This window comes from Anser anser (genome assembly GCF_964211835.1).
Source record: "Anser anser genome assembly, chromosome: Z".
Taxonomy (NCBI): Eukaryota; Metazoa; Chordata; class Aves; order Anseriformes; family Anatidae; genus Anser; species Anser anser.
Genome location: NC_139723.1, coordinates 79041716 through 79055924, shown reverse-complemented (window position 1 = coordinate 79055924; position 14209 = coordinate 79041716). Strand labels below are relative to the sequence as shown.

General features: G+C 46.1%; 1 protein-coding gene across 4 annotated transcripts in view; it reads right to left on the bottom strand.

Moving 5' to 3' along the window:
- FAM219A (family with sequence similarity 219 member A) overlaps positions 1-14209 on the bottom strand; it is a 104532-nt gene that overhangs the window by 16190 nt on the left and 74133 nt on the right. For all 4 annotated transcript variants that reach the window (XM_083817843.1, XM_083817841.1, XM_083817842.1 and 1 more), the window contains exon 3: positions 3824-3926. In XM_083817843.1, coding sequence (XP_083673969.1) covers positions 3824-3926 — 103 coding nt within the window. The remainder of the gene's footprint in view (positions 1-3823; positions 3927-14209) is intronic.

The window sequence follows — 14209 nt, the reverse complement described above, 5'->3', positions numbered from 1 at the left end:
TATTCTATAAAGACTTTCAGTTCATCAGAACTGTTACAATGGCTGATGATGACTTTGCACCTTTAATTGCCTGAGGGAATCTGTGGAATGGAATATAGACTTCAGAGCCTCTAGCATAAGGAAAATACATTATTCAATGGTATCCAGATCACAACAGAGTTATTTCATCCACAAAATTGCACAAAGACTTGGGTTCATATTTAAAATAAGATCAACCAGACTCAGCAAATGGAGCAAGGTACTATGTTCAGCAGGTGGGAACTGCAAGATAATCACAGAAATCTCCTTATTCAGTGGGTTAAATCAGATTCTCTCCCAAATGAATGACTGGTCTTTAACAATACTATGATACAGCAGGGCTTCACTAAGGGTTTGGGAAAGTCTAAAAATGATAATCTGTCTCATGCACGCTCTAACTGCTCTTTAACCAGCTGCAAAGCTCTTCTGCTTCTACTCAGAAAATTTCAGAAAGCCATTACGATTTTAGTAATGTAAAGGCATTGAAGATGGGAAAGGCCCAGGGAGAGCAAAATATATGAAATGTTGTAACAAAGCAGATGTATAGGCTCACAACTAGTTGCATTTTCTTACTGCGTTCATTGAAATGCAAGGCTAAAGAAATTAATTGATGATGCAGAATTTCCAGCCTGCTGCATCAGGGAACAGCAGAAAATAAGATCCATTTGCAAAATGCAAAACCCCTTCCCATATCCTCCAGAGGTTCCTTCTGCTCCCTACAAAGCATGTAGGAAGGAAGTCAAGAAGCAAAGATGTCTGGAACTAAAACAGAAGCTGTGATCTGGCAGCAGCAGCTTGCCTGCACAGATACCAGAGGCACTCACTCCCATGCCTGCTCTCCATTTTTCAAGTCACTGCTCCACATACACTCACTGACAATTGTTACTACATTGTGTGTGAACAAAGCACCATCAGGGGATCAAGGAGAACAGCCCTTTGTGGTGCTATTTACTTGATTAAAACAAATCACTACATCTTTTTGTTGAGAAATGCCTTTTTTCGCAGTAATGAAACTTCAACTTTTCTGCCACAGGCTAAAACTGTGATGTTTTTTGTCCCTGATTTAAGCCTTTTTCTTGCATCCTGATTGCTTGATTGCTTCTTTTTTTTTTTTTTTTTTTTGCTTCCCAGTGTCCTTGGAACAAAGCTGGGTTTAAGTTGTACCTGCTTTCATCTGCAGGTATGAGATTTTTGTCTGGGTGGTATTAGTTGCTCAACATGGAATATTTCACAACGACAGCTGAGTTTAGTTTATTCTTTGGGTGGACTACAATATCTGGCTGTGTAGAAGTAGTGCAGATGGTGTTCTGGGCTCTGTCTGTGCTTGCAGTAGGGATTGCCAGCATCACACCAGCCTTGTTCACATTTTATTTGCTCTTAGGGAGGCTGAGCATGTCATGGATCCAGATTCTTTCTCCTGTAAGGCTGGCTGTTCCCCTGCCTCAGGAGAAGATTGAATGGTGAAGGCAACCTGGTACCAGAGGCCAGATTTCAGAAATTCATACAAGTAATACTGAAGAACAATGGCCTTGGGGAAGGAGGAGGAAGTGGGGAAGGGACAAGGAGAAGCAATACACTTTGCCTGAATGAAGAAAACATATTTGATGAGGACAAGAGCAAAAAAAGGGGAAATGGCTTTAGCTTCTTCTCCTATAGAGCCTGGAAGAAGCCAACAGTTCAGACGTAAAGAGCCACTAGAACCTGGATGTTTTGCTGTGTATCCAACTGGAGTCTTTAATTGTACTGCAGCCTTGTGAACAAGGTTGTGATCTTTCTGCCCTGTCTATGGCAGGACAGAGGTATCGGGTGGGCTGTGCCCAGAGTGCTGCTCGGATCCCAGAAAGCCAAGGGAGCTGGGGGATGAGGAATCATGGGCCAGCAAGAGCCTGTGCCAGGCATCTCCCAGCTGTATGGGAGCAACGGAGCTTGGCTACATCTGCTACTAAGGCAGTGGCTGCAAACCTGTGTTTTGCAGATCCCAAAGGAAGCTTTTAAAAGCTGTGTGAAAAGTAACTAAGAGATGTGAATCTATTGCCAGCAGGCTGAGCTTGGCTGTGCAGGGGTCTCCATGTCCTCAAACACTGCTCTGATGTCCATGGATGGAATAAAGCTGAGCTGGCTGTTCTAAAGCTTTTGTCCGTGGTCTTCAGTGCTCGGACCTTCCCAAACCAAAATACTCTTCCTTCCAGGGGTAGCTCTGAAACAGCAGCCCCTCCAGTCAAAAGTCACTAATTTTACAGGTAGGCATCTGCACTTATCTCGTCCTCTTCCCTTACTATCTTCCCCCACTAATTTCAGTGTCTCTCTAAAGCAGCAAATCTGCTACTATTCCTCTTGGGAAGCAAGTGTGCAGCCTAATGCCAAAAGAATCCAAGTCTTCCCAGCTTGCATTTGGGAAACAAAGAAGAGCAGTGGGCATGGAAAACCCAGCTGAGAGCATTAGCAGAATTTCTTACTGCCAGTAAGGGCCTGGCACCTTTATGTGGTCTCAACAACCAAATTTGGAGCAGTGAGCATTGTAGCATATTTCACCAACATCGCAGGTGCTTACAAATAAAACTTGACAAAGTCCTGGCATGATTTATGACTGCTGTTGTAGGTTTTGGGAACTAATTTGAAACAAGGAACCTCAGCTGTTGGACGTGTTGCACAGAGAGACTCTCACCTACAGCTCCTGTTCTACTTAATATATGGTAATCCATGCAAGTTTCTCATTCATCAACAAAAACCCAACTTTAATGCAGATTCTGCTGTCATTTTAAATAAGATCCTCCAATAAAAATTGCCGCCTTTCTCATAGCATGCAAAGAGTGCAATCCTGTTGACTCAGCGGGTTCCTGCCCCTGAATGTAGGTTAACAATACACAATTGTACTGATGCCTGCATGGAAAAAAACCAGAAATACTCCGAAAGAAAGTACTCAGGTGAGAACTTGTTTGTTTCCAGAGGTCTGTAGCACTGTCTGATACTGTCATACAGAGATGAGCCAAAGCAGCCCCAGCAAAGTATGACCGTGCTTTTCACAGTGCGGAGGAGGTGTAGAGCAAAGCACGCAGGGATGAATTATACACAAGTCTTCATTAAGTTAATCAGTATGGGGAAGAGGGCATTTTCAAAAAGAAGCAGGGGAACTACTGGGATAAAAGCAGCTAAGTCAGAACTAAGCTCCAAGGCAGTTTGCTGTTACATGAAGCAGCACTGCATGCTCTCCCGCTAGTAGGATTACAACACTACACGAGGATGCCCAGAGCATTCACGACAAATATATCAAACCCTTGATTTTTACAGAATCACAGAATCACAGAATGGTTTGAGTTGGAAGGGACCTTAAAGACCATCTCCTTCCACCCCCTGCCATGGGCAGGGACACCTCCCACCAGCCCAGGCTGCCCAAAGCCCCATCCAGCCTGGCCTTGGGCACTGCCAGGGATGGGGCAGCCACAATTCCTCTGGGCAGCCTGTGCCAGGGCCTCACCATCCTTATAGTAAACATCTCATCTAAATTCTTCCCATTTAGTTTAAAACTATTCCCCCTTGTCCTATCACTGCCTGCCCAGGTAAAAGCTGCTCTCCAGGCTGGGCTGCCTCTGCCTCCTGCAGGCTGTATTGTCACTCGTCCAGGGCCCAGCTGTCCCCGCGTCCCTCCAGGGGACAGGATGCAACACAGCACAGTGTTTGGGAAGGGCCATCACTGCTCTTGCTGTGTGTTTGGCAGTAGGAGAATGGCAATGAACGTTGTCCTTGCCCATCTTAAGGCCATTAGGGATTGCAGCTTAGAGCACAGCTGAGTTTTCCAGTCCTTTACCTTGTCCGTGCCATCACGTTGTTCTTCTTGGGCTGCTGATTAACTGGGCTGCCCATGTTGCCGTTCTTCAGGGAGCCCTTCCGAGCCAGCTCCCTCTGCTTCTCTGCATATGGGATACAAAGGGGAAAAGCAGAATTAGGGCAACAGCCTGGCAGGTCACCATTTAGCTACAGAAACCCAGACCTGACAGCAGCAAAAGGCATGGCGGAATTAATAGCACGGGACGTGACCACTCCATCTCCCAGGCAGACACAGCAAAGGCCGGAGGAGCTGTGTCCCGTTGCCTCCAAAGTCCCTAGGGGCTAAATCTCACGTGCCCTGCCTCGCAGCAGCCTGCTGACCAGACCACACCGTGATGGCCATGGAGCTTCTGGATGCAGGCCGTGACTGCCCCTCTGGGGCTGAGGAAGGGCAGAGCCCCTGCCTCTGTGCAGCTACGGGCTCCGAGACCGCACTATGTATGCTGGGCAAGGGAATTTATCCTTTTACATTTTCTCCTATTCAGGCTGCCACCGAGGGGCCCAGCTGGGACAGAAAAGAGCCTCCGTCAGTGCAGCACCGTCATTTAGTGTTAGTCCAGCCTTGCTCGACACCATGCCTGAGCTGTGACCACTTCCCTGGCTGGCAACTCAATGGACTAACACACCCCATAGCAGAATATGTTGCTGCTTCCCCTTCTTCTCCTCCTGACAGCCGGTGATGTCCCCAGCGTGTCTTCCTCTTTTATCTCCCATTGAATCTTGCAAGCTTTATTTCTTTATTTAAGTAAAATAAAAAAAGCTGCACGTTGTGCAGCTGTATTTTTAAACAGGATATTGTTTGCTTAATTTTCAAAGCATGTTCTATTTGCTGCTGAAATGTACCTTAAACCTCTGACAGTACGTGGGGCTTTTTTTTGCGTATTCATTGCAAGAGGGGATTAAAATTAGCTTCTCGTTTAGGAGAGGCTATTTCTCTTCTTAATAACTTCTCACCACAGGATCATAACCAGAGTTTGGGTCCAAAAGCTAAGCCTTCCGCAGGAATGCAGCATTTCTGTTGTATTAAATCATCCCTGCCTCCAGGATAGGAGTCATAGGAGCCCATCTATGATGGTCTGTCATATAAACTGATACGCAATTTTCTGATTCAAAGTCCTTCCTTATTTCTTTTGGGAAACCAGTTGGGTTGAGCTAGCGATTGCCCACAAAAGCTGAGCTAACTGCCCCAAACTCACCCTGCGATGCCAGGCAAGTCTGGTAGGGAAAAGCAGAGTGTGAGACCAGCAAGGCAGGAAAAGGCCTGGTTAAAAACATTCTCCAGAGTGTGAGAAAATGTTGGAAACTACTTTTGTATCATGCCTGAATAATAGGGGTTTACCAGACTGCTGGCTGGGGAACCTGAATAGTGAATTCGTTTTGCTTCTCCTTCCCCCGGGGTGTGTGAAATGTGCTGATATATTCTTTGCTTGCAGGTTTTATTCCCCTTGGAGAGAAAAGCACCTGTTGCTTGTTGTGGGAAAGCTGCGTGCCTGCCCGGGTGTGCAAGTGTGAGACAGGCCAACTCTGTCCTTACCACAGGGGTAAGAGCAAGGGGATGTGTCCAAGGCTCCCTTTTTTGATGGACAAACAAGCAGCAGAGATGCCTAGATACTGTGGTAATGCATGTGGCTGAGGAACCTGCAGAGAAGGGTATATACTCATACAAACCATGCCCAGCGCTGTTCCTGCTGACAGCAGAGGTAAATAAAAGCTCATTGAAGTTGGCAGGGGAAGGACCAGACCTATAACTCTCTTTGGCATAAGCAACAAAGAGACTGACAGAGTATCGAAGTCAAAACCTTAAATCACAGTAATTTCTCATGACTGGAACTTGCAAGTGCAGTGGTTATCTTTGTCTCCAGAAAAAAAAAAGAAAAAAAAAAGGCTGGTATTTTGCAGGCCACGTGAATGGCGCTATTCAAACACAAAGGGATAAAGTGGGGTTTTATGGAGGCAAAGGTTTACAATCCTAAATACAAAACAGCTCCCACCCATCTACACCAGGAGCTCTAGTGGCTGGCCACAAATATGCAGTGCTAAAACAAGTTGCCAATACTTCAAGATGCTGTATAATTCACAAAAAGAGCATAACTCAGAAACAAGGCTACAGATTTCATTTTCTGTCAAGACAGTTCAGGCTTGCCTGAGCCTTTAAAATGTACTGGTGCTCTCTGATTCCTATTGATTACTCACTACAAGCACTAATGCTGTTTTCCAATTCAGATTACTCATTCAGTTAATGAATATGGGCTTTAGCTAAGTGTCTTCTTCCTTCAGGAGGTCTCCCCATGACTATTTCTGTGCTCTTACTGAGTGATAATTCAATGTGTGAGGCTGAATGATAAGACATCTCCTATTTAACCCCTTCTTCCACTTAGTGGCTTGGAATGAATATTCCCAGAGCAATAGCACTGCAGGAATACAGTGTCATTGTGACATCCACGCCTGTGTCCCCAGACAAATTTCTTAATCATGAATCAACAGGTCAGCTCCCTCTTGGATGCTACGAATCCTGAGTCCCTGGTGGCCAAAAAGCAAAAGATAGGAGGGAGAACAGGAGGTCTGTCCAGCCCTGGAGTGACAGGACAAGCTCCTGGAAGCTGGTGGAGATGTGTATCAGTCACTTCAGGCTCGGAGGCAAGGAAACGAGCTAACCAAGTCTTACAAGTATTATGTATGAACTGCTGCTACTTCCACCACTACCCTAAAGTAATTCTAGGCAGCCCTGCACACCAGCCACCGGGCCAATGAGAATGGTGGGCTTTCAGTGCCCACCTTCTGCTTGGTGCTTCCTCCTGGCCTAGCAGGTGAAGTTGGTGAACCCCATTTATAGGTAGCGAGCTCTTTCCCAGGTTTTCAGCTCATTTAATTTTACCTCCCAGATGTTTGTTTTAAGGCCAGAGCCCCACATGCTAAATATCTAAGTTCCTTTTAGAAATGTGATTGACTTAGGCAGTTCTGATGATGTTACTGGCAGGGTCCAACATGTTTACAAAAAAACTGTAAATTCACAAATAACTTCTCATAGAAGCTGCAATCAAATCAATCATATAGCAGCCGGGTAAAGAGAAGGAACCACAACCTAGTCTTGAAAAGTGAACAGCGTTTTTCTTTACAGGCTGCCCCATACTGGCTGATGTTAGACCCAAATGAGCATGAATCCCAACAACAACACCCTCCAGTGACCCAGCTGTGCTAACCCTTGTGTGAAAGCTAGGAACCAAGCCCTTGGGCAATTCTCAAGGTTAGGACTGCATGAAAAACAAAGGGGCTCTTTCCTTCTGAGTAACCCAGACTCTCTGGTACGGTAGTCAAATATTCCCCATTGGACTTAAATGACACCCATGTTCCTGCTTGTCTCCCTGAAAACCTCAAGGGCACAACCTGAGACACGAGGCGTATGGCCCCACCACAGAGAATAGGCTTCGTTTGTCTTCTGCCCATGGCAACTTCTGGCTGGCACTGGCTATGCAAAGGCTCTCCATGTCTAGGACTGCCCGTGCTGCCCGCGGTATTCCAGTACGTGCAACAAACTTCCAGGAAGGCAACACAGCCTGATGGAAAATCGATACCGACCCTACAAAACCACCTAATTCTGGGCAACTCTCAGGCACCAGAATGAGGAAGGGTTGTTAACAGGCACTGGTGCCAAACACAGAGAAAATGGGACACACAAGAACAAATGAAGGAGCGGAAGACTGTGATTCCCAGACACCAGTTATTTCGTGCCTGCTGAGTTGGCTGTTTGATGATCAGTAAAAAGCTAATACGGCAGAGAAACAAGGTGAATGACAGAGACTTGGAGATTGAGAAACCAGAATGAAACAAGGCTGTTCTCCAGCTATTTCAGAGAAATTGCTAACTGTTGGCAGTAAAAGGGCATTATAAGAGCAGAGCTCCAACAATGCTCTTAATGTGGCATTTGCAAGTATTTGAAATGCGTTGTTCAGCTTTCATTTCACTTGGCTGTTACACTTTTTATCATTGTACCTAGTGAAATATTCACACCCATGTGGCTTGTCATCCCCTTCCCATGAAGCGGTCGGTTATGGGTGAGGGAGCATACTGTAAGTACAGATGTGATGCAGAGCCAACAGGCAAGCAACTCCAGCAGGGCTGGCAGAGATGGCGGTGAGACAGCTTCACCCAAATCTGAGTTCCTGCTGGCTTTTCACTAATTTTCCAGACAGATGCTTCCTGTGCACAACAGAACAGAGTCTAGGAGGGTATGAAGCAGCCAGCGTGTGCCTTTAACATTAAAAAGTATGCTCAATCAGGAGTCTGAAGGTCATGAATGATCATTAGTAGGGTTGCTGTGTTGGGTAATCTATCTGGCTGCACGTTTGAGTGCTGCAAGCTTCTGTTTCAGTGGAGAGCTTAGAAAGCATGGACAACCTGATGCACTGGGGATTGTGGCTGCACCACTTCCACCTAAACTAATCCTGGACAGTGTATTGGAAGAGGAAAGTGTGGAGTGACACACATGTGTGCATGTGTGTGTCTATGCGGGGAGGGGTCCAGAATCCTTTCAACACCCCTATACACCTCTGAGTAGCAGGAGGTGCAATGTAGAACTGTTACCTGTTCAACTGGCTGGATGTGTCTGGTTCCTTTGTGACAAGGGAAGATAGTAATGGAGAATGTGAAACAGAACGAACTTACATGATTGTGTCTGCGTAAAACATCAGAGCTGAATAAATCATTACAATCATTCTTCTGGATTCAGTATTTAACAAAATCATAACCAGTTTTAATTACATTTTCCTTTTTTTAAAAAAAATATTTTTATTTATTTGTTTTGTTTTGTTTTTAATTGGAATTCTGAGCAGCTTCTTTGGTACACATTGCTATGTGTGGCATTGGTTTTGTCTACACTCTGTCCTAACCAGAAACGGTAAAAAATAGCATACATTTTCGTCTCCTGCAGAACTGCTCCTTTTGCAGTACCAGGCAAAGCAGACAACCCACGAATTTGGTGAGCATCAGCTCGTGCTATGCTGAAGACCTATTTGGAGGGTCTGAATCCCCAGATCCATGCTTCCCATTTGTCTCAAGATGCTGACTCTGGCTATGGTCAGACAGTTTGGGTTGAGAGTGGCTTAGGATGCTGTTGTGTCTCGCTGCCACAGCGCAGTGGGTATCCCCCTCATTTGAGGCAGCCTGATCAGCACAAATGATGTTTGGTGGCAGAGGAGGCCGATTTGCTTCCTTAGCACTGTGGGTTGGAAGCAGGCAGGCACTGCCTGCTCCTGTCTTTGCTGAGAGCTGCTAGCTGAACCTCGCCACCTCAACTGCTTGTGAACCTGCCTAGGTGGGAGGAGACGGAGCTTCCTGGCATGGGGACTGTGCAGTGTGGGTCCACGGGATTTGATGCAGTGGGAAGACAAAGAGAAAGTAATCCAGTGTGACAGAGCTGTATTTTTCCACCTTCAAGATCTACGAAATGAGATTTTGGGATGTATTTGCTCCTCTGTCCCACTGTCAGCCAAGACCATTTCAGAGGCTGAGGACTGCAGCGACTCCCTGATGAATTCCACCTTCTCAAGCAAGCCGAGAATTTAAATTGCACAGTAAATAAGATTAATCTGTCCGTTCACATCCCGCTGAATGATCAACAGAGCCATGAACAAACGGAGGGAGAATGAACAAAATGCTGACTTCAACTCCCACTTGGAGACCAAACCCTGAGCCCAGCTCAGCATCATTCAGCCCCGGGACGTTGGCATGCATCTACTTAACACTGAAACCGTCCTGAAATTTCACCTCTGAGAGAGTGTTTGGCAGCTGGGACTGTGTCACTCCTTGGAGAGATTTCAGGGTGCACTCCAACCGGGGCTTTGCCAGCACGCTGTACAGAAAGGGAGGTAGATGAATGCTGTGTGCTGTGGCTATGCCGGTGCTGACAGGGGCTGTGCTCCCTGGGGAGATTTGGAGCATGTGTGTGTGACCATGCCGGTGGCATTAGCACGGCTGTGTCTGTGTCTCCCTGAACCAGAAAGAAAGGCAAAAGAAAAGTGATTTTTACTAAACGGGGGAGCAGAAATGAAAAGGGTCTGTCTGTGGCCAGCCTGCTGCTCTGAACACAAGGAATATGGTTTAAAGCTGGTATGTGCTAAGTGCTGGCACTGATTACTCAGAACAGGCTGTCTGAACTGGGATTGTTTCACCCAGCTTCAGAAAAGACTCTTCACATAAGTAGGGGTCAGATAGCTATGTCATCCAGCTCCCAACTTGGGAAAGTTGTGCAAGACAATATTTTCACTCAAAGCACCTCGATTTTGCTGACCCAGCCAAACTCGGGGAGATTAGCAAGCTGTGTCTAATTGTGAGAACTCTCAACAAGGGCAGGCATACAAATCTGTCCTCCAAGGTCCCTCCTGGACCAGGTTTTAAGCACCCAAGTAGCTGCATTTTCTGCTGTTTTGCTGCTCTGGCTGCTGCTCCGTCCCTTTGGCATGAGTGAGAGCTGGCACAGACCCTGCCAGGCAGTGGTTTTAAGCCCCCCTGATGGCCTGACCAGAGACAGAAGTGGTATGCAGTATGGTACAGAGAAGTTGTTTGCGTCTCTCTTCTGAGGATGCAGCTCTTAACTTTTAACACAGGAGCTACTACAACCAGCAGTCAGTGCACTGCCTGCACAGCAATGCAGGGCTAACTCCTGGGGAATGCTCTTCTTGGCTCCACAAGTTAGAGAGGTTTCTGTGTGGCTGATGTTACTTCTTGCATTTCCCTTCAGCAAGCATGAAACTAAGTGCCGTGCTTTTCCTTAGCACAGAGGAGGACAGGTAAATGACTGCTCCAGTCCTCCAAAGCTAGAATCCACTCCCACCAAAAGCATCTCACAAATTGGCTTTATGTTCCAACAGCATGCCCCCATACCCTAGACACTCTGTCCCAGCCCCAAAGCTCATTTATCTGACCTTCACGTGATTATAGGAAAGAATGACTTCTTTGTTTATATCCATTATTGGGCTCTGGCATGAAGGAGAGCTGGGTATCCAGTGCAGCTAGCTATCTAGCAAAGAAAACCTTATGGCTGTAAGCATTAGGGAAATAATTTACTGTTTTGAACACAGCCAATTTTACCTCTTCATGGCACGGTATAATCATGAATCACCTTTGTGAAGCAGTAAGCTATATTTTACTGATGGGAGAAACTATTTAACTGCTTTACCTTCAAGCCACGTAAAGCATCTGGAGTGGGGAGTTTTCTTCCCCAAAAGTGGGGAAGCAGAAGATGGGGACTCCTGGCTCCCTGTCCTCTCCCTGCTCTGTCTCTGCAGCCATCTTATTCAGACAGGTTGTGACTACATAGCAGCAGGCAGCAACTGATCTCTCTTCAGCTTTCAGCATCTATTTGGGCTCATTTCAAATGCATCTGTTGTCGCAGCTCCCAGCTCACAAGGGCATTTTGTTGTGATTCAGCTCGTGCTTTTTCACTTATTAAAGATTGAGACTTTTATTCCTAATGGCTGCAAAATACTGAATATAAAGATATCATCCATCACTGTCAAAATTGGAATGTATGAACAGCATCAGTTTTATTTATATGTATTTTTTTCTTCTTTCACATTTACCTTCAGAAAGATTTTTTTTTTGGTATTTTCAACTGTTTTTCAAAGAATATTTTTCCCACCAGCCAAAAGAACAGACATAGATATCTGGGGAAGTGCTTGCAACCTGACAAGCCTAGCTAAAAAGTTTCAGTTTATAAAGTGAACTCTACAAAATATAATCCATAAACTTGAGCTACTCTCTCCCTTTACATATTTTAAAGGGACAGAGAAAATTAAGTTATTTCATCCGGAAAGATTTTTGCAAATGGTCCCTTCAACATTATTTCTACTCAGCTGAATACAGGTTTAAGACAAAGTCATTTGCTTGTTCCAAGTCTGCTGCTCGGTATATTAGATAAAAAAATAAATAATAAAAAAGTAGTCTATTAGATGCAATTTAATTCTTATTGGTAATAGCTCTCTTCATTTAAAGCATCACTTATGCTAAAGGCACGGCAATAATCTACCAGAGAAACAGAGTCAATCTTAGTGCCCACATCACATTTGTTATGGTCCTGAAGTTCTGTGAAGAAGCATTAAGGTCACTGATGCATGCAGTAAGTGTGGTGTGTATTTAGGAGAGTAACAGACAGTACAAATTTGCTTAGCTGAATACTCATGGTCTTCAGTTACAGAGATCATTGTGCAGTGCATATTTGTATAAAAAACACTTGAACAGAGCTTGACATAAGCAGGCTTGAACTGCATGTACACTTAATCAAGTTTCCATGCTTGTGTGAGTCTAAAATACACACTAAATGATTGGTCTATGGTAGGGAGCATGTGTTTTATAGCCTATATAAACTACAGATTGAATTTATTTTTAATATGTTGTAATTGGGAAAGCTTTCACTGGCTGGCAGATATCACGGGTTGGAATGACTTGTTGGGTTCCCATCCAGAAAACAAAACAAATAAGGACAGAAGTGCTAATGCCCCAGGCAGCACGCAGGCTTGGAAGGGACTCTCAGATTGCTGACTCCATCATCGTGCTTGGAAAAGACCTCTGGATTTTTCCTGTTCCCAGGACTGGACTGCAGCTGACAGTCTCAGTCCTGTTTCTGGCCCTGATTTAGCAGCAAAATGTCAAATATTTGATCCACTCTGTTTTATCATTTGCTGCACTGGGATTCTGCAACCCTAGGTATTTCAAACAAAGCTATACATTTTCTACCTAGCAAAATTAAAAAGAATAAGGCAAAGGGGCTGGTTAACACACTGAATGGATGGGTACTCCTCACTCCATCATGTTTGACAAATGCCTGCTCTGCAGTAGGGTACCTATTGTTTTCTTCCCTGGGAAAGGCAGAGTGTTACTAACTTAGCACGCCACCCTACAAATATTCTCCTTGCTAGATGAGGACTTTCAGGCATTGTCTCACTAGATGAATTGCCTGTTTACTGTGAATCTTTCTGGGAGAATGGGAGAACAGGATACGTACAACCCGGGGTGCCTCTTCCTGCTATTCAGTTTGTCAGCCCGAGTCCTGGCTGTTTGGAACAGCAGCAGCTCTGCTGGAGAGTCCTCCTGCACAGCAAACCCGCTCCCTTAGCCGGATTACTGACCTGATCTCTCCCTTAGCGAGGCTTTCATTGTCTGGAAATTTGACAAAGAGCCTTAGAGCTCAATTAGTTATTTAATAAGTTTATGATTAACCAATCTGCTGATTAAGCTTTTGCTAATTAGGTTGGCAGGAGTTCTATTTCAGAGGGATGCTGGCCTCTAATATCATATGCTCCCTCTTGGAGCAGGGTGGGGATGTCTGCGCGAGCCCCGTGTGCGGCACACTGCCACGCTTCTTCTGCAGCAGGAGTACCTGCAAAAGCTGGGTGGCACCTGGGGCTGCTCCCGGGTCACTGGGGCATGGTGGCCCGCGGGGACAGCTCAGCACAGCAGCCTGGGCTTTGTACTGGGTGCAGCTAAAAGGCTCCCACTCCTCTCTTTTGATGTCTCGCTGGGCGGCATGGCGAGAGGCAGGCACAGTTTATCTAGGGCAGCCACCGACCTCACATGCACAGTTTCAAAAAGCCTAGCCTGTCATTTTGATATCCACATTACTTTCCTCTGGATTTGTGTGGCTGGCCCAGCCCAAGGGATGAGCAGGAGCTGCTTTCCTCCTTGCAGAGTGCTCAAAGAAAGGTTGTGGCTTCTTCCCTGGCTTTGCATCCTCTGCCACGTGCTCTAAAGGATGGGGCCGACCAGTGCTGTGATCCCTTACACCCTTGTAGGGAGCCCCGACAGAGGGGTCAGCATGCCTCCACCCTCCTCTTCCAGCCCTGATCCCGCTTTGGCAGAGACATCAGAGCTGGGCGTGGGGATTAGTCCCAAACTATTACAAATTATTAACCCTTTTCCCATCCTCAAGGCATCTCCCGTCTCTTTTATCAGGAATGGCTGCAATGTGGCAGCATTGGTGAATAGAGGATGATGGAGCGGACGGCAGCCTGCTGTTGTCAACTATTTTATGCTGCTTAGTGTCTAGGATGGGGAGAAGGGCTGAGGGTTTGGAAGCTGCCTCAAAAGGCAGAGGGAAATGGGACTGGCCAGAGAAAACACATCCTGCTGAAAACCCTGAGAAAAGGGCTTGAAAGACAAGCCGAAAGGGGCTTTCTGGGCCCAAGACTGCTGGCTGCAGCTGCTTCGAGTGCTGCAGCGCTGGGGAATTAGAGATGTCTTCCCAAAACACAGAGCCTGGCAATCAGGTGCGTGCACCACTGAGCTGAGGCCTGTCTGAGGAGCGGCAGTTCTGGCTGCAGGCAGAGTTCAAAGGGGCTCACTCTGGAGATAACACCAACGTACAGGTAGAGAT